Source organism: Numenius arquata, chromosome 2 (assembly GCF_964106895.1).
Source record: "Numenius arquata chromosome 2, bNumArq3.hap1.1, whole genome shotgun sequence".
NCBI lineage: Eukaryota > Metazoa > Chordata > Aves > Charadriiformes > Scolopacidae > Numenius > Numenius arquata.
In genome coordinates, this window is record NC_133577.1 from 82,504,563 (window position 1) to 82,531,882 (window position 27,320).

General features: G+C 38.7%; 1 protein-coding gene across 1 annotated transcript in view; it reads left to right on the forward strand.

Moving 5' to 3' along the window:
* FGD6 (FYVE, RhoGEF and PH domain containing 6) overlaps positions 1–27,320 on the forward strand; it is a 75,039-nt gene that overhangs the window by 23,419 nt on the left and 24,300 nt on the right. The window contains exons 3-9 of the mRNA XM_074167107.1: positions 5,666–5,813; positions 9,138–9,205; positions 9,298–9,328; positions 17,728–17,879; positions 18,724–18,880; positions 20,122–20,209; positions 25,891–25,941. Coding sequence (XP_074023208.1) covers positions 5,666–5,813; positions 9,138–9,205; positions 9,298–9,328; positions 17,728–17,879; positions 18,724–18,880; positions 20,122–20,209; positions 25,891–25,941 — 695 coding nt within the window. The remainder of the gene's footprint in view (positions 1–5,665; positions 5,814–9,137; positions 9,206–9,297; positions 9,329–17,727; positions 17,880–18,723; positions 18,881–20,121; positions 20,210–25,890; positions 25,942–27,320) is intronic.

Below are 27,320 nucleotides of genomic sequence, written 5' to 3' on the forward strand. Positions count from 1 at the left end.
CTAATCCTGTCATATATTTTCTTAAAGCTTCCATAGGAGCTTACTAGTGATCTTGGTTCGCATTCATTATTTTTGTGCTTTGCCAAGTACGCTTACTTTCTAGAACTGATTTCCTTTTTTCCAAAAACCTGCAGTAAATAAATAAATATTAAAGGCAGCAAACTGTCTTAAATAAAGAAGTATTAAATTAAAGGAAAAGGAAGTTCACTAAACAAAATCAAGCAGTTATTAACCAAGCAATAATTTCACTTTTGCTTTGGCTTTCCAAGAGCATCTTGTGTTGTCTTGAGCACCCAAATCAGATAATTGCTTATTAAAATGTTTCAGGATCTTAACTTGATTTCTATATTTACAGCCTTTCTTTATACCTCAAAAGAGAGATTCTGAATTTAGATAGGATCTAACAGAAAAGATGTAATACAACTTTTTTTTTTTTTCTTTTCTTTATCCTGTAGTCTTTTAAGGCTTTTATCCTTGGGATTTCCCAGAAGCATACAGCTAGGATCCGTTGAGGGAGTTGGTCAGTGAGTTTTGCTGCCTTACCTGCAGCTATTACAAGTATGAGACACTATGAAAAAATCAGCTATTGCCTCCGCAGAGAGACAGTGTGCTTTTACGTCTTAAAAAAAAAAAAAAACAAACAAAAAACCAGCAGCTGAACATGCCTTAATTATTGAAAACGATTGCAGGGACTGGGGATATTAGAAACTGAAAATGGATGAACCAGCAATAGTAACTGTTACTTCTCTGGAGGAAAGTGAGATGCAAGCAGCTGGGAAAGGATTGTGAAATACTCTAATGATACAAAAAGAATTTGAGATGAAATCTAATAGTAGGGTATGATTATTGGCTCTCCGATGTTTTGGTGTGTGTTTTCTAGTTGAGTAGGAACTTCAGTTTGTGTAATTTTGCCTGTATGTTGAAGGCTTTCTTAAAAAACAAACAAACAAACAAAAACACCCACAAAAAATGCAATTACGTACTGGAGGAAGAGGTAGAAGAACAATAAAGATGCTGAGACACTCCTACAAAAACCAGAGTAGAACAGACACTCCTTTTAACGTAACAAAAGGATGAGATAAGAAGAATTTAGTAGAATGTTGTATGCAAAGTTCTGTTCATTTGACATTCCTATATATTTTTGATTACTTACTGAAAGTAGGAAAAACATCTAAAAATAATGAAGATCACAAGGAAATGTGTGTAAAGCAGCGACGTGGATGAATGTATTTTAACAAATACTTTGGAGCTGTGGAAACTTGCTTTTTAGTAGTTATGGTGAATAACACTTGAATTAATTCCAATATACTATAAAAATGGTTGGGCATTCCATGGCAGAGAATCTCTCTGAATCATCTCAGTCAAGCTTAAAATACTAATTGCCTTCTAAATGAATTGGGAACTGAGACTGAAATGTTAATTGTGACTTCAGGCTATAGTGTCCTGTGCAGTGTCTGAATCAACAGTGCCTGAAAGTGAAGCCTCAGGCTTATTTGAAGCTTCCATAGTAATACAGATAAGCTACTCTGAACTAGTCTTGGTCATCTTTTGAAGACAATTAAAGGTTTTTATGCTGATTAGGATTTATTTTTCTGGTGTAATATCTTGATGGCAGTTCTTAAGTTTTGACATTTTATCTTGCTGTATGCCTGACTAGGACTGGTATGCTTTGTTTCATTAATATTTTACTGTCGCATTAGGAAAATACAGCACAATGTATATGCTTCATCCCATAAACTGTTCATTCCGAGGCAAACTAACGATCCCTTCATTTTATGTGTCAAATAAAAAAGCCCCACATCTATATTTAGACAACTTGCTCACAAGATATGGCAAGATATTCTTACTCAGTGGGCAGCATGGTGAGTTGGCAGTGATGGTGTTTCACATGACTGATAATGCAGAAGTTTCTCTCGGTAGTGCTGTGGGTAGGACAAAGAATCGTGATGAAGAGGGAACAAGATAGAGATAGTTCACAGTATCCCCAAAATACTTATCAGAAGAGCTGCTTTAAAAATAACCACTACTGCAGGCCTTGGTATTTTGGAAAAGGGGAATTGATATGTAGTAGAAAAGATTCTGTTTATTTAAGTATTTACTAGTATTTCCAAACTCATTTAAAGGCTACAAGGGATTACACTTCATCCAGAGATGACTTTAAGAGAACTACGTATATGTATAGATGACTTCAGGGGTAAAAGTACAGAAAGAGTAATCAGTAAATACAAAACTGCTTTCTGTTTTGATAGAAACACAATAGTGTTTATGATGTAAAGGTTAAGGCGTAAGGTACAAGGAGTCTCACGTGTTTTCCAGCATATGGCTGATAAAGGCAGATCAACACAGTGACTTTGTCACCATCTTCTCTGAGGAAGAGGATACAATCGCAGATATGAACCGGGAGTGCACCTACCCATGGTTACAGTAGTGCATCCAGTCCCTGAACTGGCAGCTTGTTTGATTCTGGAAAATGGCTGAGTGTGAACTGACTTTTGATCATTAATCATCTAATCATCCACTGTGATTTTTCTTTAAAAGACAAAGAAAGAAGAAAAAAAAATAAAATATATATATATATAAAAAAAAACACCACAAGAAAACCTCAACAAAGTATATCAGGTGGAAGAACCTGAGGGCTGTGTTAGGCTGTGAGCTGAGCAAATACAGGATAAAGACATACAGGGATTACTCTGAGGTGCTTTGAGTGGTGGGGCAGATATTGCAGACAAGATTTGCTGCATAGTTCTTTCAGCTCTCATAGTTTCCTTTAAACAAATAATAAGTGTGTGTGTACCACAAAGGCAAGAAAAGGAGTTTAGTGCTTAAATGTTGTGATTCACAGGAAGAAAAAAAAAAAGTATATGGTGAGTGGCTTTCATTTGTGGACACTTCCTAAACATCCTAAATCAGTGGTAGTTAATTACTGAAAAATTTTAGTAGGTTTTTTTTTACTGAAACTTTCTATTAGGTAAGCCTATCTTTCATTAGAAAATCCTTCACCCAACAGAGGCCAGCTAGTTTGATCTTCATCCTTCAGTGGTGGTGGGGTTATTTTTGTGCAAGCAGAATACAGCCTTACCTAGAAATATGCTTCTCTGACTTCAAAGAGGGCAGGTTTTTCTAAAACTTTTAATTGTTGGCGCAGTTGCCCTGAATAGTTTAAATGATAGCAAAATCTGGGAGTAAGCGTCCTGTAGAATATGCTCAGGCAAAGAACTGTGATTTCACAGGTGTGAAAATAATGTTATCTTGATGGGAAGGAATCTTAGTTAAAGGAAATTAAAGCAGCAATTAAAACAAATATTAAAGGTAGGAAAAAGGGTGATAAAACGTCCATTAACAAAAGTAAAATTTAAGTAATAAGGAACTAAAAAGTGAATTCCAGTGTGGTTAGGGTTAAAGTGCTTAATATGTTTTGCAATGGGAAAAAAATATCCCAGATCAAATATAGAGTCAGTGACAGATGTGGATGGTAGAACTGTGAGTAATATAGTAAAGTAAGGAATAGCAGTAGTTATTTCTCTTGCAGGTTTTTACTAAATCATGGGGGGATATACCTACCTCAGGTAATGCTACAGATGTAATAAAGATGTTTGTCATCTATAAAAAGGATATGAGATGGCGTCTGCTAAAATAAACATTCCCAGGCCAACAGGTCATTTGACTGTGAATTAGACAGACTAGGCAAGGAATTTTCTGAATTGCTGAAGTAACTGCAGAAGTCTTAGCGTCCTGCCAGTGTGGTTCCAGGGGAAGCTCCAGTGAAAAGCTGCTTTTTTGCTTTCCTGAAGCTCCTGGAGGCTCCATGGGAACTGTCCCTGGTGTGCTCCATGCACTGCCGTCCTCAGTGCTTGTCTCCCTGGTGGCCACTCTCCTTCTGCGTAAAGTTGATAATTTCCAAACTGAAATAACTGGGTGTCTCTCTGTACCCTGGGTGCTGCAGTCTTGGCTCAGGGTCTCATCTGAACTCTGTGATGAGCTTGCGATCTCCTTCCTCACCCCACCCCGTTTGATTCTGGGAGACAGTAACTGCTGGGGTGTTTCCTGAGTCCTTCCTGTGTTGTCTTAATAGAACCAAGCTATTTTAATCTTTTCTATGTCTTCGTGACTGACCAAAGTCTGTTTGCAGGCCAACTTATCTTGTCTCCATCTCTAAATATATTTTTATTTTGTGATCAGCATTTGTGTATTGTTTCATTGGGTTGGGTTTTTTTAACTCTGCCTTGAGCACTCAATAATCATTACCTTGCTGTAGCTGCCAGAACATCCTCACACAGCTAGTATTCCTTACTTCTGCTATTCACGTTACCGGCACCCACCTCCCATGGGATCCACGCTGACAGGTTTTCTTTCTGGTAGCTATCACATTTGGAGGTGGTGAGTCTGAAGAGTTGCCCTCCATCCCTGCTTTCTTGTGATTCAAATTTAGGAAAAGAAAAGATCAGTCGTAACCATCCCTTGCATAGGGAGGCAGAGGGCAGCTACCTGGAGAAGTGTGTAGCCCTGACAGATGCTGGCTGCACAAAATTAGGTGTTGAGCAGAGCAGTGAGATCTCTGCTGGCTGCTACAGCTTGGTAGCAAGGGTTTCTGGATTTGCTTTTTGGTTTGCTGGGTAGCTAATCACTTTTGGCTCATATCACAATAAGCCTGAGGCACCCCAGCATCTTTTTGCTGACCTTGAACACTGGTTATGTGAATTTAGACACAGCTTTACTGTAATTGGCAATTATCAGATATTTTTAAGGATTAAAAGTAGGAGCTCATGGATTTGCTGTGGTTATATGTAACTTTACCAAAACTTCAGGCTCTCTTTTCTCTAATCTCTGTTTTCTTCTTTTCTTTCCCTACTTCCTTTTTTATTTTCTTCTAGAATTGCATTTCTTAAATCTCTACTGAAGTTGTCAAGGCTCGTTAGAGGAAAGGTTGTGTGCCTGCCTCATGCAATTTCTGTATTGCAAATACAGCTGAAGCTAATGAAAAGAGACCTCTCTAATCATTGTACAGCAGCAAAACAAGGTTATATTTTATGGTTTTGAGAGCTACCTGGAAGGTGTCTATCTCTGGAGGACAGGAGTTTTTAATCACAAAAGGTTCTGCTTTCTTGTTTTTAAGAAGAATTACTGGACAGAACAGTTATACTGTTGCCATGCCTGATGCAGTTGTTTAGCATATGCGTTGAGAAAAACCCCTGTATATACATGCATCTAAAATTTCAGACAGAAAGCTCCAGTTTGAGTACTATAACTGGAACAAGACCTGATGCTATGAGATGGAGGAAAGCGAAACAACTATGATCTTTATTTGTTCTTCTGGCACACAGTGCAAATGTTGCACTATACACTTACGTAGCAATAAGGAAATAGATTTTTCAGACTTTGCTGTTGGGCAAACTCTGATGAACAAGAATAACATAAATACTCCAAATGTACTGTGGCTTTTGGTCACTGTCAGTGAGCATTGTATCCATACCAGCATAGATAAAACATAGCAGAGTTAGGAGTCTACCACCAAAAGCCTACCACTGTCATCATCATCTTCAGATTACCCACTACTGTTTTCAGTGTTTCTGATACCAAGTAGACCAATTATTGTGGTGTAAAACAGAAAGCTCTTTACATAAATAAAGTATGATATGTTTATTGACTCTACGTATTTTAATTTCAGGTCCTTAGAAGACCACCACAATCATCCTAATGTGATAATGGGAGATCTTCAGTCAGATGAAGAAGATATCATGAATAGTTCTGATGAAGATGATGACACAAATTCTGATTCCAGCAAAGGGGAGCCTGATCCTCAAGAAGATAAACAGGTATCTTCTTATCATTATCTTCTGAAGCTATTCCTCACTCTTGCACTATTTTGTAAGTTGTAACCTGTTGGGTTATTTTAAAATAAAATTTTCATTGAGTCAACGTAACTTCATATATTTATTTTCATCATTCTTATTGTTTAGTGGATTTTTTTCCTAAAATTTTAATTTAATATGTGTACATTAGTCTTTCATTGCATTGTGGAGCTGTAGACCTGCCTACCATGCCCCCTATTAGGGCTACATGCACAAATGTATGTTTAGAGATCTTCAGTTTTGAGACTTGTAAATATCTTTAAGTGATGCTGTCTACGCCTCACAGATCCTAGAGTGTACAATGTCTCTTGTGCACTGAACATTTAAGATCAACTTTTGATTTGTCAGCCTTGGTGAAGCCCAAGGAAAGGTGCCAGGTGAAGGTTGCAAGGTCTGAGAAGGTCCTTCTGAAAAAATCTCTCAGAAGGTATAGTTTTGCCTGGATGGTGCTGTTTTGGGGGCCTCGACCATGCAACAACGGCTGCATCCCAGTAACCATTTCTGTGCAGACAGCTTTCTTGTATTTGCAGGTTCTGCACAGTAATCTGCCAAATCACTGCTTGGCACACTGGGGACCAGTCTTTAGTTCTTCCTTTTCAGTGGCATGAAACACAAAGGGCGCAACCTGCCTTTCAGCATTTAAGTTCCTTAATTCACTCTTTTGGTACTGTGGAGGCTCTTGGTTTGCGTGCGAGAGACCTGTTGTTGGAGGGTTGCAGAGCCACCTCTATGGCCCTTGGAGGGGTGTAAGACACACTTGACTGGTGTGGTTGAGGTCTGACCTTCTAGTAGCTTCTGTGAGCGCCAGCTTGGAATGTTTTCCCCTATTTTAACCTTATTCTTCAAGTGAGGAGCAAGAAGACAGAGCTAACTACTTAGAATGAAATTAAGTTCTGGGGGTCCTATCCCTCTCATTTGGGATACTCACTTTATTCTCAGTCCTGGATGCCATGACACCAGCCTGCCATAGACCAGTGCCCTCTCCTCAGCACCAGTCCTGGCAGCTGTTTCCTTGGACAGTAGTTATATTTCCTTCCTTTCCTTAAAAATGAATAATAATTAAAAAAAAAGACACTGAGACTATTTAGTGCTGGAAGAGAAGACTTGATGATGATGTGTCAGACCCGAATGTCATTCAACTAAATCTTCTGAGAAGGATAAATTGGGGGAGGGAAAGGGAGTTGAGGAAAAAGCTTGTTCCTGTGAAACTAAGCAGTACCTGTGTACAAGCTAACTTACCTTGCGGGCTTCTAGAAATGCCCTCAACCTTTCAGGACGGAGTTTTACAGGAAAGGGTTCCCATTATGGGGCTTCTTGGACAGGTTTTACGGAGTCATTCAGGGCTTGCAGTGAAGCATCTGCTTGTCAGCTTGCTTCAGCCGCCTGCGGCACGTGGGGCTGGCAGCTGGGGATTAACAGCCAACTTCCTAACGGGGAGAGCAGCTGCGGAGGAGAATGAAGCAGTCTCTGCATCCATCATCAGCTGGGCTTGTTTTTATTTTTCCTTGCCCCAAGCATGTGGGTGTTTTGATGTTTTTTGTCCATTAGAGAAGCTACAAGGTTCCTTCTCAATGCCATGCCTGAGAGCCCAATTTGTACCCCTTCAGTTCACCCGTTAGAGACTCTCTTAGGCCCAGGATATCTTTGGCTGAGCAAATGCAACGTGGCCTTTTCAGTGCCAGCTGGTATGTGAAAAGTCTTTCAAATGGGGTTGAAAACAGACTGTGATATTTCGTTTTGTAATTGTTTAGTGTTAGCATCTTGTTCTCAAAATACTAATTTTCATCTCATTTGCAAGTGTCCCGTCTACAGTGATGGCAGGTACCTTGCTCTGCATAATTGAGTTACTTGTGAATTCAATCTTGTAGGGAGCGTGTCAGCTGTGCTTGCTAAAAAGGCATCATGGCCTGAGGATGGGTGTTACAATCTTGCCTGAATCCGATCGACCCTCACTGCGTAGATCTGAGTGTTTTTTGGAGATAAGTTTAATTTTAGAAGTAAAATCCCAGCTCTGTGTGAAGATGTCCATGTAGTATATAAAATAAATAATGTATTTTGCCCATGATGTGACACCAAATTATTAAATTTAGAAATTAATTTTAATTTAGTAATTCAGCACTGTGTCAATTAAATATAAAAGAAAAAATAACCTAGATATCTTTTTTATTTTGAATATAACAATATAATCAGTTCCATTCTTTGATTTCCAGCACTGGAGACTTGTTTATAGGTTCAGAGAAGACCTAAGACCTAAAGCTCCAGATGAATCTTGCAACACTAGTGCTTATGAACCAAAGGTTCATATATGCAATGCCACCGATATCTGCTTTTCTAGATAAACTGTTCAATGCCTATATTATGCTACCGTACTCAATACAGCCTCCCCAGGACTTCCATCGCACTTGTTTTGTATATCCTGTGATGTTTCAGTGCTCCTCATCCACGCTCTTTCTTTGCAGCCCCTTGAAAGGAAAGCCTGAATATCTAATAGATGTGGTGACAGCTGGCAGCAGAGGAGCATATGGCAAACCATGAGAGCTGTCACAGAGAAAGGTGTTTTATCTGAGGGAAATTGTACATGGGAGTTACACTGTGTAGAAAACATATTTGCATCCTGACACCTACTTCCTTTTGCTTTGCTATACCTGTTCCTTCTATCTGATGTTGAGCAGTAGCGTTGATTTTTTGGAAGTCAAATGTGCGCACATAAAAAACATCATCATCTCCACAGTGTTTAGGTAGACAACAAGGCTCACACTTCTGCAGCTCTGCAGTACAGTTGCCATGTTTTTCAGTGACTCCTTTAGTAGGTGGTCAGAAGCTGACTTTTCTCTTCAGTGTGATATTTTTCTCCTTTTTTCTGTAAAGAAAACATGTATTTTTTTTAAGATGTTCTTGAAACCCATTTGTTTGCTGCAAATATTACTGTTGCTCTATTAATCAGAAAAAAAATTATTAATAATCAAATATTATCTGTACTACTTTCACTAACCAATAATTGTCACTTGCTAGAGCTTCATTTTTTATAGGCTTCAGTGCTTCCTGTAATAATTAAATAGGAAGGCTGGTAGTGTTAGAAAAACTACTCTTAGCTAACATTGTTGTTTCCAGCTACAGATCCTGAAAAGCTGGAAGATTTCAAAGTCAGGAGATGACAAAGCAGTATAAAACATTTTTATTAGGAATAACTATAGAATAATTACATTGAATCTGAGGAAATACTAGCCTGAAATTATTTTTATGACAGTTTTAGTAGATGCATACTGTAACATATAATTTTATTTGCAGAGTAAGGCAGCTGGAAAGAAAACAAAGGTTTACCATATCGCCAAGGAGATCATGAGCTCAGAGAAAGTGTAAGTGTCAATACTAAACTTAACAGCTACTCAGTTTATTTTAATTGGGCAATTAAAATGTAACTATTTGCTTTTTCTTGCTTTTCTGATAGGTTTGTGGATGTGCTAAAGCTCTTACACATTGTAAGTATAAAAAGAAAAAAAAGCAGCTTCCTCTTCTGTTTGTTTAATCTGTTAAAGTTCCATGTTTAGGCTTTATTGTAGTGAATGTAATTTCTTTTTCTGCTGTGTGTACATATTCAAAATATAAAAATTAATCTAATTAAGCAGCACTGTAAAGTTTCAGATTTTATATAATGGGTGAATATTTTGTTGGTTCCTTCTGCATCTCCTTAATTAATGTATGCGGTCTTCCAGCTGAGTGGGGGTATTGCTTGAATGTTGCAAATGGAGTATATACCCATTTATGTTAATCAGCATCACATTAATAAGCAAGCTTGTGCCATAGCAACCAAAATAAAATCTTGGGGTAGAATAACTTTTAAAGTAGCAGCAGGAGGCAGGCTTTAGAAATTAAACATAAAAATACATGTTCTTTAGGTAATCTAACTAATTAGCTCTAACGGTGCATCGATCACCATGGCAGCATATTTTTTGGGCTTCAATTCTTTGACAGATGCTTGCTTTCTGATAACAGCTGTGATTGTAGTATGTGCAATGTGCTGTCCACAGCAAGGGTTAAGTATTTAATCCATGTTTATGCAGACCAGTCATCTGTTAAGAATGCTGTGTAGAAGGTGATAATAAAAAATTAATGAAGAATTTAGCTTTCTCTAGCTCTGTTTTATGTGTTTTCTGTCGACTTCTAACTGTATGTGTTTGTACCATTTTGTCACTCTATGAAGTAGAAGCGTAGTGATTTTTTTTTTCCTTGGGCAATAGAAGAATTAGTTTTATTGCAAACAGATGCATTGGTCTATCTCGGTCTCTTGAGAAGCATGTTCTGTGAAACTGGGAACAAAGGCTCTTATAGATGGATGTATACAGTCCTGTAATGCAGAGATCTTTCGGGAAACAAAAAATTTACTACACCACTTGCTGATTCCTCTATTGCCTTCCATTTTAGTAATTGATTTTCTTATTCTGTTCAAGCTTGGTTTTTAAAAGCTGGGTCAGGCAGTTGCGGCCAATATATAATTTATATTCAATGTGGTTTCTAATACAGAACTCAAACTTAAATACTGGTTAAAGGAAGAGAGTTGTCCTCATGAGTATAGGCAAGTTTTAAGCTGTATGATTTTTATTTATCATATTTTTCAGGCATATAACTTATATCTTAAAGGTATCTTTGCTTTTCAGTGTACCAGTTCTTCCAGTAACATGTGCAGTACTGGAAGAAAAGGCTGTTTGTGAGGAGGATGCAGGCAAGCAGAGGAAGAATGTGGCAGAGGAAAAATAGTAGGGAGTTTAGGAAGTATCTAGGATAAAAATAAGGTTGTCTGGGCAGCGTAAATGTGCATGCTGTAGGATGTGTTTTGCTTTGTTTTAATGGATAACTTGCAACTCTATTCATGTAAGTATGCTTGTGTCTAGCTGCCAAACAAAAACCATTAGAAATGTTTTTGTTGGCTAGCAATAACAATCAACATGTATTCAGCCTGGTCTAACAGAGAGGATGCTAGGTTAGGAGTCGAGGAAGTACTTTGTCCTCAACTTATCCGTTGGCCTGCAGCACGGACCTTGGTTACTGTCCTTGTCAGAGTGGGTACTAGTTTTGAGGCTCTGCATGTGTGCATTCTTCATGAAATAAAATTGCCATGACTGAGAAAGGTTGCAGAAACACATTTTTTTTATTTCCACAGTGTTATGCCTGAGAATTTGTGTATGCTTGTCAGAGACATTATTAAATCTTAAATATTAAATTACCGTAGTAAAGATTTGGCTGGTCAGGGGAGGCTCCATTGCACCTTCTGAACCATCTATTAGTGGTTCTCCAAAGCGTAAATGCTCAAAATCTAGTGACTAATTCCATTAGTGGTGATATGAAATTAATAGCATTCTCCTCAGTCTGTCTTACCAGTGCCAGTTAATGCAGCTCATGGCTCTTGATACAGCCAGGGAACTGGACTGTTGATGTAAGAAAAAGATTTTTAAGTTGCTGCTGCTTAGAGCATTTGAAGTGGAGTCTGAAGCAGTTGAGAAGGTGGGAATGTGATTGCAAACTGGCTACAAGTACCACTAAAATTTTTTTTAGCATTTTTTTTCTTTTATGTTGACGAAGTCAAGTTAGGTGGAGCAACTCTTCCAAGATACCAGGGTGCCAGCCTGTTTGGACACTGTCGCACTTAGTAAGTACACCTGGCTGCTTCTGTTGAAGACAGACTACAGAAGTTCTCTAGAAAATTCTAAACACTTGGGGACGCTTCTGTAGTATGAAATAAGTTGTTCATAACAGAGATAAGGGGCTTAACTGGCATTGCACACTGATGCTTTCAAACGTACTCGGGTGAATGGGGTTGCTTGAGGAAAGAATCAGACATCAGACATAATCTTGATTTCTCTGTATTTCTGTAACTATCGTAATGCTCTTTGAGAGGACAAAATTCCAGTAAAATGCTGTTAGAAACTTCTGAAAACAAAGAGGCTTAAATCAAACCAGCTCATCTGTATGCATCTTTGTGAGATGGTTCATGCATGGCCTCCAGAGGGTAAGCAAGGGTTGAGATGCTGTTTCTTCCCTAAGGGCACTTGTGGGGTTGGGGGGGACGTGGACTGGATGTAAAACCTAAGTGAGATAAGAGAAACAAGCTTGTCACCCTGTCTGAGATGCTCTGTGCCCAAAAAACACCTGGTGTTCCTGGAAAAGGAGTAAGGCAGGATTGGTGCCATTTGTACTACTTTGTTTTGGGATTCTTTGCAAAAGGTTTGCTTCTCCCAAGTGAGAGGACCTCCTCAGCAACGCCCCGGTACTTTAAGGGTAAGCTGCCTGGCATATTTGCCATCATTTCTTTTGTCCTTTTTTTCTTCCAAATGTTGTTCTTTTTCCCAAACCCACCACTCCTTTTGTTCTCCCATTCTTTTTTTGTTTTCCCCCTGCTGCTATGGCTTCTGGTCCAGCAGAGGAATATGCTTTTTGGGATGTCTCCTTCCACTGCAGGACTTAGTGTATAACTTTATGCTGTGTGGGCGAAGAAAAGCTTGGGCGTGTGGGCTTTTGCCTGAGCTTTTAGGTCTGCGCATCTGACTTAGACCCCTGTTATGTCCTTATTAGGACTCTGAGAGCAAGTAAGATGTTGTCAGGAGGCACCTCTAACTTTTCTACAGCCACAAGATCAGCCTTGCAGAAGGCAGATAAGAGGTCAAACATCTTTCTTTTTTCTATTGTGTGTCCTTTCCAGAGACACTTACAAGAGCGAGATATTCTGGTTTAGTATGCTTCCATTTTCAGAAGAAATTGCAAAACTATATATATTTATAAAAGCTATATATAGACAGTTTTATATATCTATAAAAACTTTGACTTTTTATATATAGTAGCCAAATATTATGAAAAATAATTCATAGTAGATTTGGAAAAAGAATGTAATGTGCATATTGAGAAATAAAATAGCTATGGGTTTTGGAGCAAAGGAAGTCTTGACCTTTGGTCATGGTTTACAACTGACCTACTGTTTGGCTGGGAAAAATTCTCTCAACCTCCAACTCCTTTTTCTCCAACTGTAAAACTTCAATATTTGACCAGTCTGAGATGAATATGTTGATGAATTCTTAGTCTATGAAGTACTTTAGAATTGCTGATTGAGAGATTTGACAATGAATTGCAGCTGTAGTAGTCTTATTAAGGAAGGTAATGAAATAGTTTTGGTTTGGAAGGAAACATTGTTCTGCTACCCAGCCTATTCCTTGAAATAACATTCTGGGAATATGCTACAGTCAAATCATTGACTATTGTAAAAATTAACTATCTTATATTGTTAAAGACTTATAAATGATTTTACTACCTGAGAAAAAGGGTGTGGAACTACTTGGCAGCTTTCCAGAAGCAATCTCATAGGTTTGAAAAATGTCATGATCCACACTTACTCATAGTCTTTATTAACTATCATTCCTATAGTTGAACTTAATAGTTTATGGCTAATAGTCTTAACTCTAGTTAAGATTGCCTATTTATATTTTAAATAATGTATTTGTGAAATCTCTGTAGCTGTATTCCTGGCTGTCATGTTTACAGTTTGTCACATATAGCCGCCTGGATGTTCCCCAGAGCGTGAAACTTCCTCCCCTTCCCTCCTCCCCCCCGTAGGATGTGTGTCTGTGTGTTCCTTGAAAAGCGTCCAAGCGCAAACATATTTTTTTTCCTTAAATTAAACTGATATTTGAGCTATCTGCAGGTGTATTTAGCTGGGAGTTGTACCTCAGTGTAAGGGATTATGGCTTATTTTTGCTTTGCTGATGGTATGTTCTAGGAGAACAGATCCAAGATGAATATTGGTTGAAGCCTTAGGAGTAAAATACGTGACCGTGCTTAGGTCACATAGTTCTTTCTCTTCCAGTTAAATTCACAAGAAGCTTTAATTTCACCCGATTGAAATTATCTTCTTTCAGTTATCAGGTACCTGAAGGTGCACTTGACCCAGTCAGCAGCTGAGCAAGGGTTTGGTCTGCTCGGTATTTATTTTGTTTTACAAGTAAACCTTGTTCCTTTGCTCCTTAGACTGAGGCGGGCAGGTCCCTTCGCTGCGCACTGGGAATCCTCTGGTGGAAAGAACTGAGAGGGATTGTGAGTCAGGGCCTTTGCGGAGGGGAAGTGCGTGGGCTGGTCACAGATGATTCACAACAGGGTCAGAATTATTTCAGATATCACGGCCCTTTGCTTATTTAAGGAAGCTACATTGAAGGAGAGGTGGGAGGAAACAAAAGTAGCAATGGTGGTATCCTCCTCAGATATTGTTTAAAAGCTGCACAGCTCTAGGGGGAGCGTATACTAATAGAATAAATAAAATTCCCTAAACGTTTTCAAGTTGAGAATGTTTTATCAGGCAATAATTCAGCAACAATATGTACTCAGAAGCCTTTAAAACTGTCTAAACTAGATTTTCATATGGACAAGTACCCAGTGGGTTGCTGTCTTAGTCTAGAATAAACTAAGACTGTTTCTGGTTTGGAAAGAATGTGCTTTCCAGGGACGGTGATGAGTGCTGTCCTCTTAAAGGAGCTGTGTGAGGACAACTGCCTTTGCCTAAGCAATAAAAGTGGTATCAAAAGATTATTATTGGGCCAGAATATAATGTAGAATTAGAAACTAAACCAGCACTTCAGAAAGTGTACAATAGCCTCCCCTCCCTTCTGAAAGGAAAAATTATCCTGGTAAGAAGCTGGGATGATTCAGTATAACTAGCATAATCTTTTGTTTTCTGTCATGCAGCATATATATGAAGCTTTCATCTAGAGTTGCAAATGGTATTTTTCAGTGAAATAAGTGTATTAATTCCAAAGCGTGGCAAGTTTTTGTTGTTTGGTTGTTTTGGTGTGTTTTGTTTTTTGTTTTTGTTTTTTAATGAGCAAGATTGTAGTATTTGAAAGGCTCATTGTCAATTAGAAAATCTCTCTCTAAAATTCACTGTAATGGATTGCTGCATTGTTTCAAACAGAATAATTTTTAGGACAATTCAGGTGATTGTCTTTGAACAGACTGATGAAAGCACTGCTCTTCAGCATTGTTACATAGTATACAACAACGTATACATAGTATATGTTACATAGTATACAACAACGCTATATTATAAATAGGTGTGTAATATGAATCTCCTCTTACAGCTATATATAGATATCAGAGCAATGTATTAGCAACAGCGATTCTGTTTTTATTTAACAGTAGATGGATTTAGTTTTAGAAGGAATTAGGTTCTGGAGCATTAAATGACTATTACTGCAATTTCTAAGCCATTCACCTACTTGGATAAAAAGTTGTCTGAATACCTTCCACCCTTTGGAGTGGAATTTCAGGGTTTACTTTTTAAGTTAACATATTTTACATTTGGTAATTAAACTAGACCTATTCTATGTTTTGTCCTTTGGATAAGAAATTACTTTCTCAGAAGGCCAGTACCTTCAAGTGTACATGCTGTTAACTCTAACCTTGTTACATTTGTTTGACTTCTCCTACCCCTACTCCTCAGGCATGTGCTCTCTGCCTTCAACTCTTAAGTTTATCTCAAGATGAACTTGGCATGACAGTTACTTCACACCCACCACCAGGTTAAAAATAAATCTTAATATGATTACAGCGACAAATGCATTGTACTGCTTCTGTAGTGCAGACTTGATAATTTAAAAAAAAAAAAAAAAGTATTGAAGTTTAGCTCTTTTGTTGTTTAGCAGGCTGGTTTGCATCATTTGAAAGCTTCACGTTATCTTTCTTCCCTGTGTTTCCTCTCTGCAGGGCTTCCTCAGTTTACTCAGTTGTGGAGGGGGATGCAGGGGGTGATGAAATAAAGTTTTGGTTGCCTGTTTTAATGATAGTCTTTCATGGTGTGATCCAAAGCCTGATGGAGCTTATGGACTTTGGATCAAGCTAGTCAAAACCCCAAATCTTTATTTGGAAAACATCCTGCATACTCTTTGAATGCTGTATCTAGAAGTTAAATAAATACTCTTAACTACAAATGACATTCCTGTCTTATCTAGTGGTGCTTAAACCTGGCTCCCTGCTCTCCTTTTATTGTTTGGTCAGGGAAAAGCCTGGATTGTTGATTATGCTACAGACAAAACTGCTTTTCTTTTCATCGCACAAGTAGCACAATGTAACATTCGGATAAAATTCTTGTTTCATCCCATGGCAAAGTACATACAGTATATTGTGAGTGCATGTGATGGGAGGGAGGGAGAGAATATTATCATAATATGATGATGCATTTTGCATGAAGCTCTCCAGAATGCCTCATTTGAGCTTTTGCCATTGTAATTCCATGTATCATTTCAGTGTTAAGCAATGCCCTAGGGTCAGGAAAACCCATAAGATGCAGCTGGTAGTTAACCTATGTGCCACTAGTCTGCACAGAGGATGTAAAACAGAACATTTCCATATGAATAACGCCATCTGTTTTTTAACTCCTTTGCATTTAGTTCTCAGCCTTCCCCCATCACAGCCATCGCGCTGTATCTCCTTTCAGTTTCTTGTCATAACTCTGCCCAGTCACAGCCTTGGTGACCCAGAGGGTCACAAAGCAAGAAAGTGTGTCTGGAGCTCATGCTGCCCAGAGCTGATGTAATGATGAGAGAGGGCAGGGGAAAGTTGAGACTTAAGTTTGAGAAGACCCTAAGTAGTGCCAGATGCTGGACTGATGAGATAGCCAGTAAGACCTGTAGTTGTAGACCTGGGGAGGGAGAAAGAAGGGGCTTAATTTTAATTTTTCTTTCTTCTTTTTTTTTTTTTTCCAACTTGTGGACCCAAAAGACTTTCAAAGGCAGGTGTGGATCCCATGCAGATTTAAAATATAACTCATCGTTGTATTTAGGAACGCATTGTTTGGTAACCTTTTTCAAGCCACCTATAGATTGTGCATGCATTGTCAGGTTTCAGCAGACCACAAACTTAAAAAGAGCTATTATGGATTGTCTTTTTTTTCTGCTATTGCTCTAATTTGAATTTTCTTTTTTTGTCAGTTTAGACAGTGTTATTTGTAAAGTTGAAATGCTAAATTGCTAACCTTTTCTGAAAATTGTAAGTGATTAAGGAAAATACCCCACATAATGGATGCTAAGTTTCATTAGGGTTACAATCTTGGCCATACTGACTTGTGTGGGGCCAAGACTTTAATTCTGAATAGTTTAATGAGAACCAGTAAATCTCACCTCTGTCTTATTGGGAGCTGGTTATAGCACAAAAATGCTACAAGAAGATCCTTCAGGTGTAAGTGGGGTTTTCCTCCTCCCTGTAAATGTTTTGAAGGTACAAATGTTGGGTTTGACCATTATTAACATTTGAAATCTCATAGTTCCTATGTGTTGTTTCAATATATTTTTGTTGGATGTTAATTTTGGTGTATATAGAAGAGCTGCTACATATAGTGACTGTGCTGCTACATTTTAATTAAAGAGACACTTCTTCCAAAGGGGCATTTGTAGATGACTTATGAAAATTAGTATGATTTTAAAATAAGATACTAAGATCGTATTGGCTGATATAACGTTTGCTTTTTGACTCAAATCTTAGCAAGGAGATACTCAAGGTTCCCAGTACCTTTGCAGTTAGAAGCTTTTTTCCCCTCACTGAAGTTTCCTTGTATGTAGTACCAGCACATTTCTTAAGGGCGTGTTATAAAAATAATGAACAACTTCTATAGTATGCATACAGGAGCAAGAAAGTAAAGCTGCAGCGTCAAACCAAAGGGATTAAGGCAGTCCCAGGGGAGTAAGTTGAAGCTGCAGAGAAACATAACCCAGATGGTACCCGCCTTGCCTTCGGTAATAGGGAGCAGCGCCTGGAATGTCTGCAGAGAGAACACCATTCTCTGTGTTGGTGCTTTGAAGGCTGTTCGCTCATGGGAAGGGGGGTTTCTGTCCTCTTTGTACTCCGGCAGGATTTCCGGGATGCTGTGGCACATGCCTCTAGGCAGCTTGGAAAGCCAGTGATTGAGGACAGAATCCTGAATCAGATCCTGTACTACCTACCTCAGCTGTACGAACTCAACCGGGACCTCCTGAGGGAACTGGAAGAGCGATTATCTCACTGGTAACTATCAATAAAGGGATACCACTCCTTTGATGTTGTTGAAAATTATCTGTGGGGCTTATGTGACTCCATGTGACCGCAGTTCAACTCTTGTCTGTGTTTCACATGCCTTCTTGAATGACAGAATTGACTTCGAAAGTACAGGGGATAGTTTTCTGTTTAGATGTACTTTTTGCCATTTATATGTATCTGGAAAGGTCCAAAAGGCATGTCAATACCTGTTTTTAGCAATCACAGTTTTTTTTATTTAAAATTTCATTTTTTAATTGAAAGTTCTGGTCCCTGCATGGTCATGATAAGTAGACTGATTTCGTTAGAGGAAAAGGAGGCTGTCCTGAAGATGAGTTTGCATTTTAAGGGTAGCTGAGATCTATTAACCAGACACAGCGTTGATTGACAGCTACAATCCCATTGAAGTCCATTCCCAGTTACACTGGTGGGTGGATCTAAACCGGCTGTACAAAGCCTATTGACAAAGGTACTGAGATGGGTAAAGACTGTAATCCCATGCTTGCTAGTAAGGGATGGAGACTGCATCTTGAAATTTGAAGATCAGTCTCCTCAGAAATCCAGCTTGTACTAAAGTGTTCAAACTGTTCAAGACCATTTTAAACAGACCATGTATTAGGTGGTTATCAGCTAACACTAAACTACTGTGTCAAGGTGTGCTTGGTAAGGTTTTTCAGAGTAGCTACTGAGATAAACACGTATCTGCTGAACTGTAAGCTTTTTGTTCAGAATAGAAACGAGCACATCTTACTGTGACAAAGATGGATGTTCTGCTGTAGGGTTAAGATGTACACTCTTTTTAGCTCTTTCTAATTGCTGTGTTTTTTGTTTCTAGGCTTGAACATCAAAGAATTGCTGATATATTTGTTAAAAAGGGTCCCTACTTAAAGATGTATTCAACTTACATCAAAGAATTTGATAAAAATGTTGCACTATTAGATGAACAGTGTAAGAAGAATGCAGGTTTTGCTTCAGTAGTCAAAGACTTCGAGGTACTGTATTTTTTTGTAAGATACCCTATTTTGTGGCTTTTCAGCAGCTGTGATCCTCTATAAAGCTTTAGAGACTATCCTCCAATTTGTTTGGACTTTATTTTTTTTTCCTTTTTTTCTGCAGTCTTGGCTTGAGACTTAGTAGGAAAAAAGTAAATTCAGATTTTGTGAAGTAACTAGTGCTTTTGGCTATCACTGTGAGATGTGATAAAGGACCTTAATTTTCAGAAAATGCAGCACTTGCTACAAATTATATCAAAGACATTAAAAAAATCTCTAGCTGCTTTGTTTTTAGTTTTGTCTTCTAATCATACTGTGCACTGATTAATTGTCCTATTTTAACCAGGTTGATTTCTCTACTACATCATAGGGCAGTAGCTTACTCATGGGAAGGGTGTTTCATTTCAGTTGGAAACATAAAAAAGTCAATTTTCTCGTCTGCGTCTTTCTAGAAGTTTCAAACCCAGCACATGCAGCAATCGGTTGAAAACTGATTCATGGCCCAAAGAGCACTGCCAGATTTTTACGTAACTCCCTTAAAACAAATCAGACAAGAGGCACAAGCTCCCTAGGCACATGATCCACACAAACTGTGAATTTACCTCCTATTATATGGGCTTCCCCTTGGGTGATCTTTGCTCTGTTTGCTTATAAGTAGTTAGAAAGGCTACTTATGGTGGGCAAAGGAAGAGTTTGAAGTAGTCAGCAAAGACAGGAAGAAGAAAAGGTGCCTGAGACTCAGTGTTTCAGATGCACGTTATTTTCAATGCAAACTCAATATAGTTAACATTTTTTGAAGCATGGATCTTTTAATTCTGCGTTGTCTTTAGAGATGTGCATTAATTAAAGCTACTTCAGTGAATGCTGCTGTCTTCTCTGCCTTTCTGCCTGATGGACACTGACAGCAATTACAAAGGAGCATGTTGTCCTTGCCACTGGTGTTCCCTTTGTTTCTGGGAAGCTTCGCCTCTTTCCTCATAAGCAAAAGCAAAGCCACCCGTTTTGAATCTACAGAAAGTATGAGCGCTTACCGACGTCTTTTAACTCCTGATTAATTTTGCATTCAATCTGCCACACAGGGAAATACTCGCTCCACGGTGGAGTGTTTAATAATGTGGTAGTAGCACCTTTTAAAGATAAAGCTTATCCAACGTAATCGCTAGTTGTTTGTAGGCATGATTTCTTTCGCTGGAACCCTTGACTACCACGGAATCATTACTTATCTTGGGTGTTTCTTTCAGATGAGCCCCCGCTGTGCTAGTCTGGCCCTCAAGCACTATCTGCTCAAGCCAGTTCAGAGGATTCCCCAGTACAGGCTCCTGTTGACAGGTACAGTCAAGCTCTTTCGCAGCTTTAAGAAGCCAGTCTTCACGCGTCCCAGGAAACTTGTTTTCAGGTGGTTGTATCCATCTGTAAAGCGTGTTTATCTGGCTTCAGATATGTGAAGCTTTTTTAAAAATGTGGCATGGGTTTTAGAGGCTTTCTTTGTTAATATTGATTGCAATAAGATACACAAGCGAGGTGCTAAGATTCCAAACACTTTGGTGTGTTCACTGATGGTACATTCAGCAGTACTTGGAAAACATGAATCCTGTGGTGGGTTTTGTTTGTTTCTGTGGTAATAGAAGCCTGTTATTTCCTTAGAGGATTGGAATGCTCCTGTTGTGCTTTGGGTTTGGTGTTTTTCTGGTAGGGTGGGGGGGTTTTTTGGCAGTTGTTTTTTTGTTTGTTTTTTAAATGAAGGAGAAAGGTAGGATGGAAAATTGGAGCTAGGAGGAGTGAGTGAAAGATATCTCTGCAACTGTGAACTTCTGCAAGTAGCTTCCCCATTTCTCCCCCATCCCCCAGGTGTTTTATCTGTAAAATCCATTTTCTTTTAAAGGCAAAACACATGTTTTTAGTGTATGTTACCAGTAAGTGCTTAAGACTTGTTACAGGGGCATTGTAGGGTGAAGAGCTGGCTTGGGACTAAGAAATCTGGGCTCTATACCCTGCTCTGGCACTGGCATGTTTGGGCGACCTCAAGCTAGTCATCTCCATGATGCTGTGCTTTCTATTCTGTAAAAGGAGAGCAATGATAGAAGCCGCCTTTGTGAAGTATTTTGAGATGTGTTTTGTCGTAAGAGGGGGATGGCTCCTGTAAGGATTTGGAAATACTTAAGGCATTGTTTTTGAAAGCCATTGCTTCTTGATGAGCAATTTAAAAATAGCTTCTGTTTATGTAGTAACTGCAAAATAAAATGCTCTGTGACCTTTTTTTTTGGCTCTGTAGCAGCTTGTTGGCATTTCCCCAGCAAGTACTTAGACTAGTGATGTTGTGGGAGATACAGACTTAAGTGTTATACAGCAGTTACCAAGTTATTAACGTTAACTGTTTTCATTTTAATCATCTCATTAAAGTCACAGGTGTTGAAAAAAGGGTGAAAAGCCCTTATTAAATAGACTACTTTGTAGGGAAAAATCCTAGTGACTCTTAATTGATGAAATCAAACCATGAAATGGCATTTGGGGAGTTGCTTTATATTTTAAAAGGATACTGACTTCAGGCATGGTATGGACTTGTTATATACTGCAAAATCAGCGGAGCTTTGGATAAGTTCGAAGGTTTTAATTAAAAATGTTGAACAGAGGATCAGGATGGAGTAAACGCCTTTGTCGATATACATAGCAAAGTGAGAGATGTCAGGGGTGAATGACACTGAAACAAAACTCAGATGCTGAAGGGGAATTCCTTGTGACCATTAACTGTTATTGTGGCTGGGACAGGCTGTTTTAGACCTGAAAAAAACTCTGCTGTGGATGTCCCTAGTCTGCAGACCTTACTGTGGCTGCCCAGCTTTAAATACGCCTGCAAATGTGAATGCTGTTGGCAGGAATGGGATTGCAACGATGACTGCTGATTTAGAGAAGCATTTTCTCCTCTTCTATGGGAGCAATGAAAGATGTGAGACTGAGAATTTAATTATGCTGGGGCTGGGTAGTGTTATTTTGGAGCTGTTCCATTTTCAGTCCTCTCCATCTATCATGCATTTCTGTTTTTCTTGAGATTCTCACTCTTCCATATCTCTGTGGAAGACCTGCCCACTCTGTTACCCTCCAGCAGCTCTCTGTAATATTGAGCAATCTCTATAGAAACTTGTGCTGGCAAAACCTTTGGAGGACACGCAAAATATTTGGATCTGTGGTTGCAGTGGGTGAGATGCAGGGATGCAGCAGCTGCCCAGGCTGAAGGCAGGGGAGATCTGTGGGCGAGGGAGGAGGGGGCAGCGGGTAAGACCAAGGGAGCGAATATAATCCAGGAAACGAAGCTGCTCGGCCTGAGTCAGCAGGGATTTCTTCCTATTTAGATGTTCTGTGTCAGTGGGACAGCTTTGTACTGGTAACCTGCTGCTCCGCGGTCACATCACAAGATTGTCCCTGTGCTTTGAAGTGGAGTTACTTTTCTGCTAACAAAAGCAGGAGCAGGTGGACTCGTAAATCAGCCAAGGAGAGGCGCAGCTCAGCTGTGTTTCTGGTTAATTATACAGCTTCTCCAGTCCAGCAAGTGAACTTCCGCTCCTCCACATACTTGCCCCGAGCTCTATACAGCAATTATTAGATGAGGTTTGGGGGAGGTTAATTAGAAGCCTCTGGTTTCTGATAGAAAGAAACGAAGAAGAGGTGATTCTCTCCCCCCGAAAACCTCTGATGACTTGAGACTGTACAATATGAACAGGCTCTTCATTGTTGTAGGATAAACCTCTCTCCCCTTTTTTTTCCTCAACATAAGGTTTGCAGAAAGTATTTTATTATTTATTATTAATAATTAATTAATTTATTATTATTAAATTATTTACTATATTTAAATAAATTATTTAAATAATTTATTAATTATTTATTAACTGGGCTATAGTGAGAGGAGGCTGAGGGGGGTGAAAAATAAGCCTTTGAGCACGCTGCTCCTTTGCAGGTCGGAAATAGAGTTGTCAGGCTTGAGGCCAATTACATGTTGGGGAACGATTGCTTTGAGTTTAACTTAATTAAATTAGACAACCTGAGACAAAAAGTAGTTAATGAAGCAGAAGAGAATTTTTAGCAGGGGAAGAAGTGATAGTCGCTGCCCCTCGGCAAGAAGGAAGACAGAATTGCTGGCTGCTGTCAGGTAGAAGCGGGGCATAAAGAAATGTTGTTCATCACAGAAGCAGTACTTGCGTGCTTTTGTGTTGATTTTTGTTGTGTTTTGGGGTATCCAGCGGTTTTATGAATTTCAGTCTGCCTTTCTGAAGGTATGCTTAAGGTCTTCCTAGTCTGAACAACTAAAGTACATCTCAAAGGGGAAAATTTTTGGCAAAAGCAGCAGATACCATTCCACCTTAATATTTGAGTTCTGTATTTATTTTATCTAGGAATATTTCTGCTAAATTTTTACTGTAAAGTTCATGTCTCCGAAATCCTCTTGTCTGCATGGTTTAAGCCAGTACCTCCAGAAAGTTGTTGAAAGCACAGAATTTCCACTATGTATTCACAGAATAGACTAAAAATATCTGTCCTGATGCTTCTCTGAAGCTGAGTTCTAGGTATGAACTGAGGTCTGCCTACCAGATATACATAGGGGACATTAAGATGAAAATTATGTAAGTATTTATCACTTTCAGGATTTTACAGTTGAAGGTTTTATTGGCTGCTTCAGTCTTGTTGTGCAAAAGCTGCCTTCCTTCTTACATACAGAATTTTAAATTAATGCAGATGTGTTAAAATCCCTAATTTTCCTTCTTCTATTCACTGATGGTATGATTTAAAATGCTAGAATATACCCATCAAAAAATATTTTTGAGTGATGTAAAGTGTTGTTTCGGGGAACATGTCATAAAGTATGAATATACCAAATAAATTTTTTTTTTTCCCATGTTGGATCTCTGGATTTAAGTTTCCAGGGCAATTACTTTGGATATTAAATTGGATGTCTCCATGTATTAGGGACAGTTTCTTAGAGTGCCAGCAGTACATTTGCAGATGAATAAATTATACCTGTCTCACCTCTTGTTCCCAGCCCGTAGAGGTAAGCATGTGCTTGGCAACTTTAAGAAGCTGATATTTCTGTACAAGCTGTAAGGACGCATTCTTTACACTGGGAGGTTCTCACTGGAGTCCTTTGTGCTGGCCCTGATGAAGATCAAGTTGCAGTTGTAAAGCTTTAACTTGTTTGCTTTATGGTGGAATCCCAAGACTCCTCTGCCTGGGCAGTATGGCACAGCTCTGACTTGAGAGAGGACCCCTCAGCAGGCAGGGCAGGAGAGGGCAGCTGGTGTCAGGTGTGGTGACAGGTTCCTCCAGGTTAAACCAAGTTAAAAACAATGCGAACTCTTCTCAGTTCCTTTCAAAATACCTCCTGTTGATTTTTTTTTTTCCTCTCACACCAGCTTCTTACCAGCATAACCCAAATTGAAGCAAGATGAATTTTGCTTTTAATGGAATATGTGTCCACCTAAATAATGTGCTGGAATGTCCAGTAGCTACTATAGCACAAGATTTTGAGGGATGTGAAGGATGCAATATTTATGGAGTGTAGCTGGAGAGGTTTTGGTGCCATGTCAGACTTGTCTTAAAAGATCACATGTTGACCAGTGCCTGATAATGATCAGACAATACTTCGAGGAGAGCAGAACGCTGTGTGTGTTCCCGTGGCCCAGCCAGACCTTCCAGCACTCCCTCCTCACTTCCCTGCAGGAGACCCCAGCCAGTTTCTCTTCCTTCACCCCAACCTGCTCTTCATGCTTCTCTCTTGGATCCTCCCTTAGGTCTTTGCCAAAAAATAAAATTTCAGTGCCAAATATTCCTCTTCCTGTAGTTCTGTTTTTCTCAAAGCTTTCATGAACTGTGACAAGATTTCTCACTCTTTGTAGCATTTCTGCTGCAGAAACATGTTTCATAATTCCCTTTTATTTTCGCATAAGGAAAAGATTATAATACACTGAGCAGTCTCCAAGGGGCATGTATGAAGCAAGACATCTTATGAAGGCAGGAGCAATTGGCTCCTGATCCTTCTTGAGTAGAAGGATGAATTTGGGTAGGGCAAGCATATGGGAGTTGAATTATTTCACTCCTACATGATACTTGTACAACTGCAAAGCTAAAAATTGAATGCTTGCTAGATCACATGTGATTACTTTTCAGTAGATCTGCCAGAATCTTAATACCTCATTGAAAAGGTAATTACAAATCAGTATTTGTTGATGTTATCAATCTAACATCTGTATTTCTTTGAAAGTTTCTGATTTGGTTTCTTTCCATTTTAAGCAGTTCAAAATTGTGGAGAATAGATTGACTTCTTACTGAGGATATATATTAATCTTAAACAGAATATTGTACTTTTTGGTGAACTAGACATTAGACCAGGGAATGGAAACTCAAGGGGGATGTTTTCTTGAATAGTCATACATTTCGAGTTAATTTTAGCTAAGTAAAATAGATTTTAAAACTACCAAGACTTTAATGGATTGAGGGTGCCATCTTGTGGCTGAGGAACTAAATTTATAATTGAAACCCAAAAGTGCCTATTTGAACGTTGAGGGGGGAGTTATAATACTTTTATTATTGAAAAATATTAATCATAATCAGATCTTCTGTAATGGACCACTTTTTTCTTAGCTCCTATAGACAAGTTAGGTGCTCAGGCAAATATCTATAATGTTCAATTTTTTTTGCATCAGCTTAAAAGTAAATGATTGCAAATATGTAGTTATTTTTCACTTGCTTGTTTTGTTCTGGAATAATACATACAATATATAATTTATCTTTGGAGAAGGCCATTTCAATAACCTCTTGTCTGAGCAAGATGTGATATACTTTTATTATGGAAATGCTAGTTTTCCTTACGTTACTACTTTGACAGATTTAAAAGATTAAGTAGTAGATCTTTGTGGCATGGATCTGACTGAAAAGCAGATTTGTAGGAAAAAGGTGGTTTTTACTACTTTCTGGGGCTGTTTATTCCTTTAATAAAACTATCTATTCTTTTTTTCTTTATACAGATTATTTAAAGAATCTTTTAGAAGAATCTGCAGACTATAGGGATACTAAAGGTAAATGTCTCTTTAAAGAAATAACAACTTATGTACATATGATGTTTCTAAATTTCAAATGCATGCAAAATGCTAAGTCAGTAATAGAAATGTTTTCTTTTTAGTTCTAAGTTTCTCAGCAAAGATACTGAAAGATTGCAAGCTTGTATTTCGAAAATGTGTGGAGCTTACAGTGGTGTCGGCTCACCCTTGAGTTGAAACCAAGAGATAAGAGTGAAGTTCCACAGGCAGCTTAAGTGGATATTTTGGGCACTGCTATTGAAAGAGACAGTCCTTGCATCTGTAGACCTTTCATGATAGGCAGTCTGGTCTCCCCCAGCTATGAGCCTTTCTGGCCGCCTCCTCCCTCTTTGTGCCAGGACAAGTGTTGATGTGGTGGGAGTGAACGAGATCAAGGAGCTGCTCTGGGTTATATTTAACCTGAGGAGTTCTCCAGTTTGACTTGTCACATGTTGCACAAATACAAGTGACTTCCACAACTTTGCCTGCATGTAGGGGAAAAGGAGATAAGAGGAAACTGGAAGGAATGGTTGGTGATGGAAGAAAACAGGATTATGTGTTTCATGGCAGTTTGGGATTAAGCTGGTTTAACTCAAGTGTAGCAATGCAGTGCACATTCGGACTATTTCCTTCTTCCATGTGTGGGCCTCAGCAGTACTAAAAATGCTCCTAGTTCATGTTTCCGTTTCCTTTGCATGAACCCTTGTCACTTATTTCAGTCTCTTTAGTGACATTTGTGCAAGCCCTAGGTTTGTGCAATACTATATCTGGTTATGGTTAATATTATTGGAAAAAAACCCTGAACAACACAGTTCTTCCTGATGACCTTCATTTGAATACATTACTCCAGCTAAGTGGTATAAGAAGTGGAATGCTCTTTCCTGCCAAAACCCACTTTGTTTATGGACTTTGACCCTATAGATTATTTTATATTGTTGTTTAGATTTGTTTAGTCTTGGCTGTATAAGTAGCCCTGAGATTCTGGAACTTTCCCTTCAATAACCAGCAAATTTTCTCTAACATTCTTCAATCTTTCTTGAATTCAATGAGTAAAATTTTTAGGTTTTAACAGATATAATAGCTAATAGATGAAGGAAAGCATAACAAAAATTCAGGTGCTCATTCCTGTCTTTGTGAATTGAGCTAAATTTCCCTTCATTTTCTTTCAAGCAGATGGGAGCTGGCCAGTGTTTTGCCTGGAGCAGCTCCAACAGTTCCTAGTAGGAGACCACCAGCTATTTTTCAGCAGGCTTCGTTGACATCATGACATCTATATCTAAACTTAAATTTTGATCAAATGCTTGATATGTTTTATGCCTTTTAACTGTTTGACTCCTGTGCTTGTGTTGCCTTGGTTCATGAAAATCTTGAACAAAAAT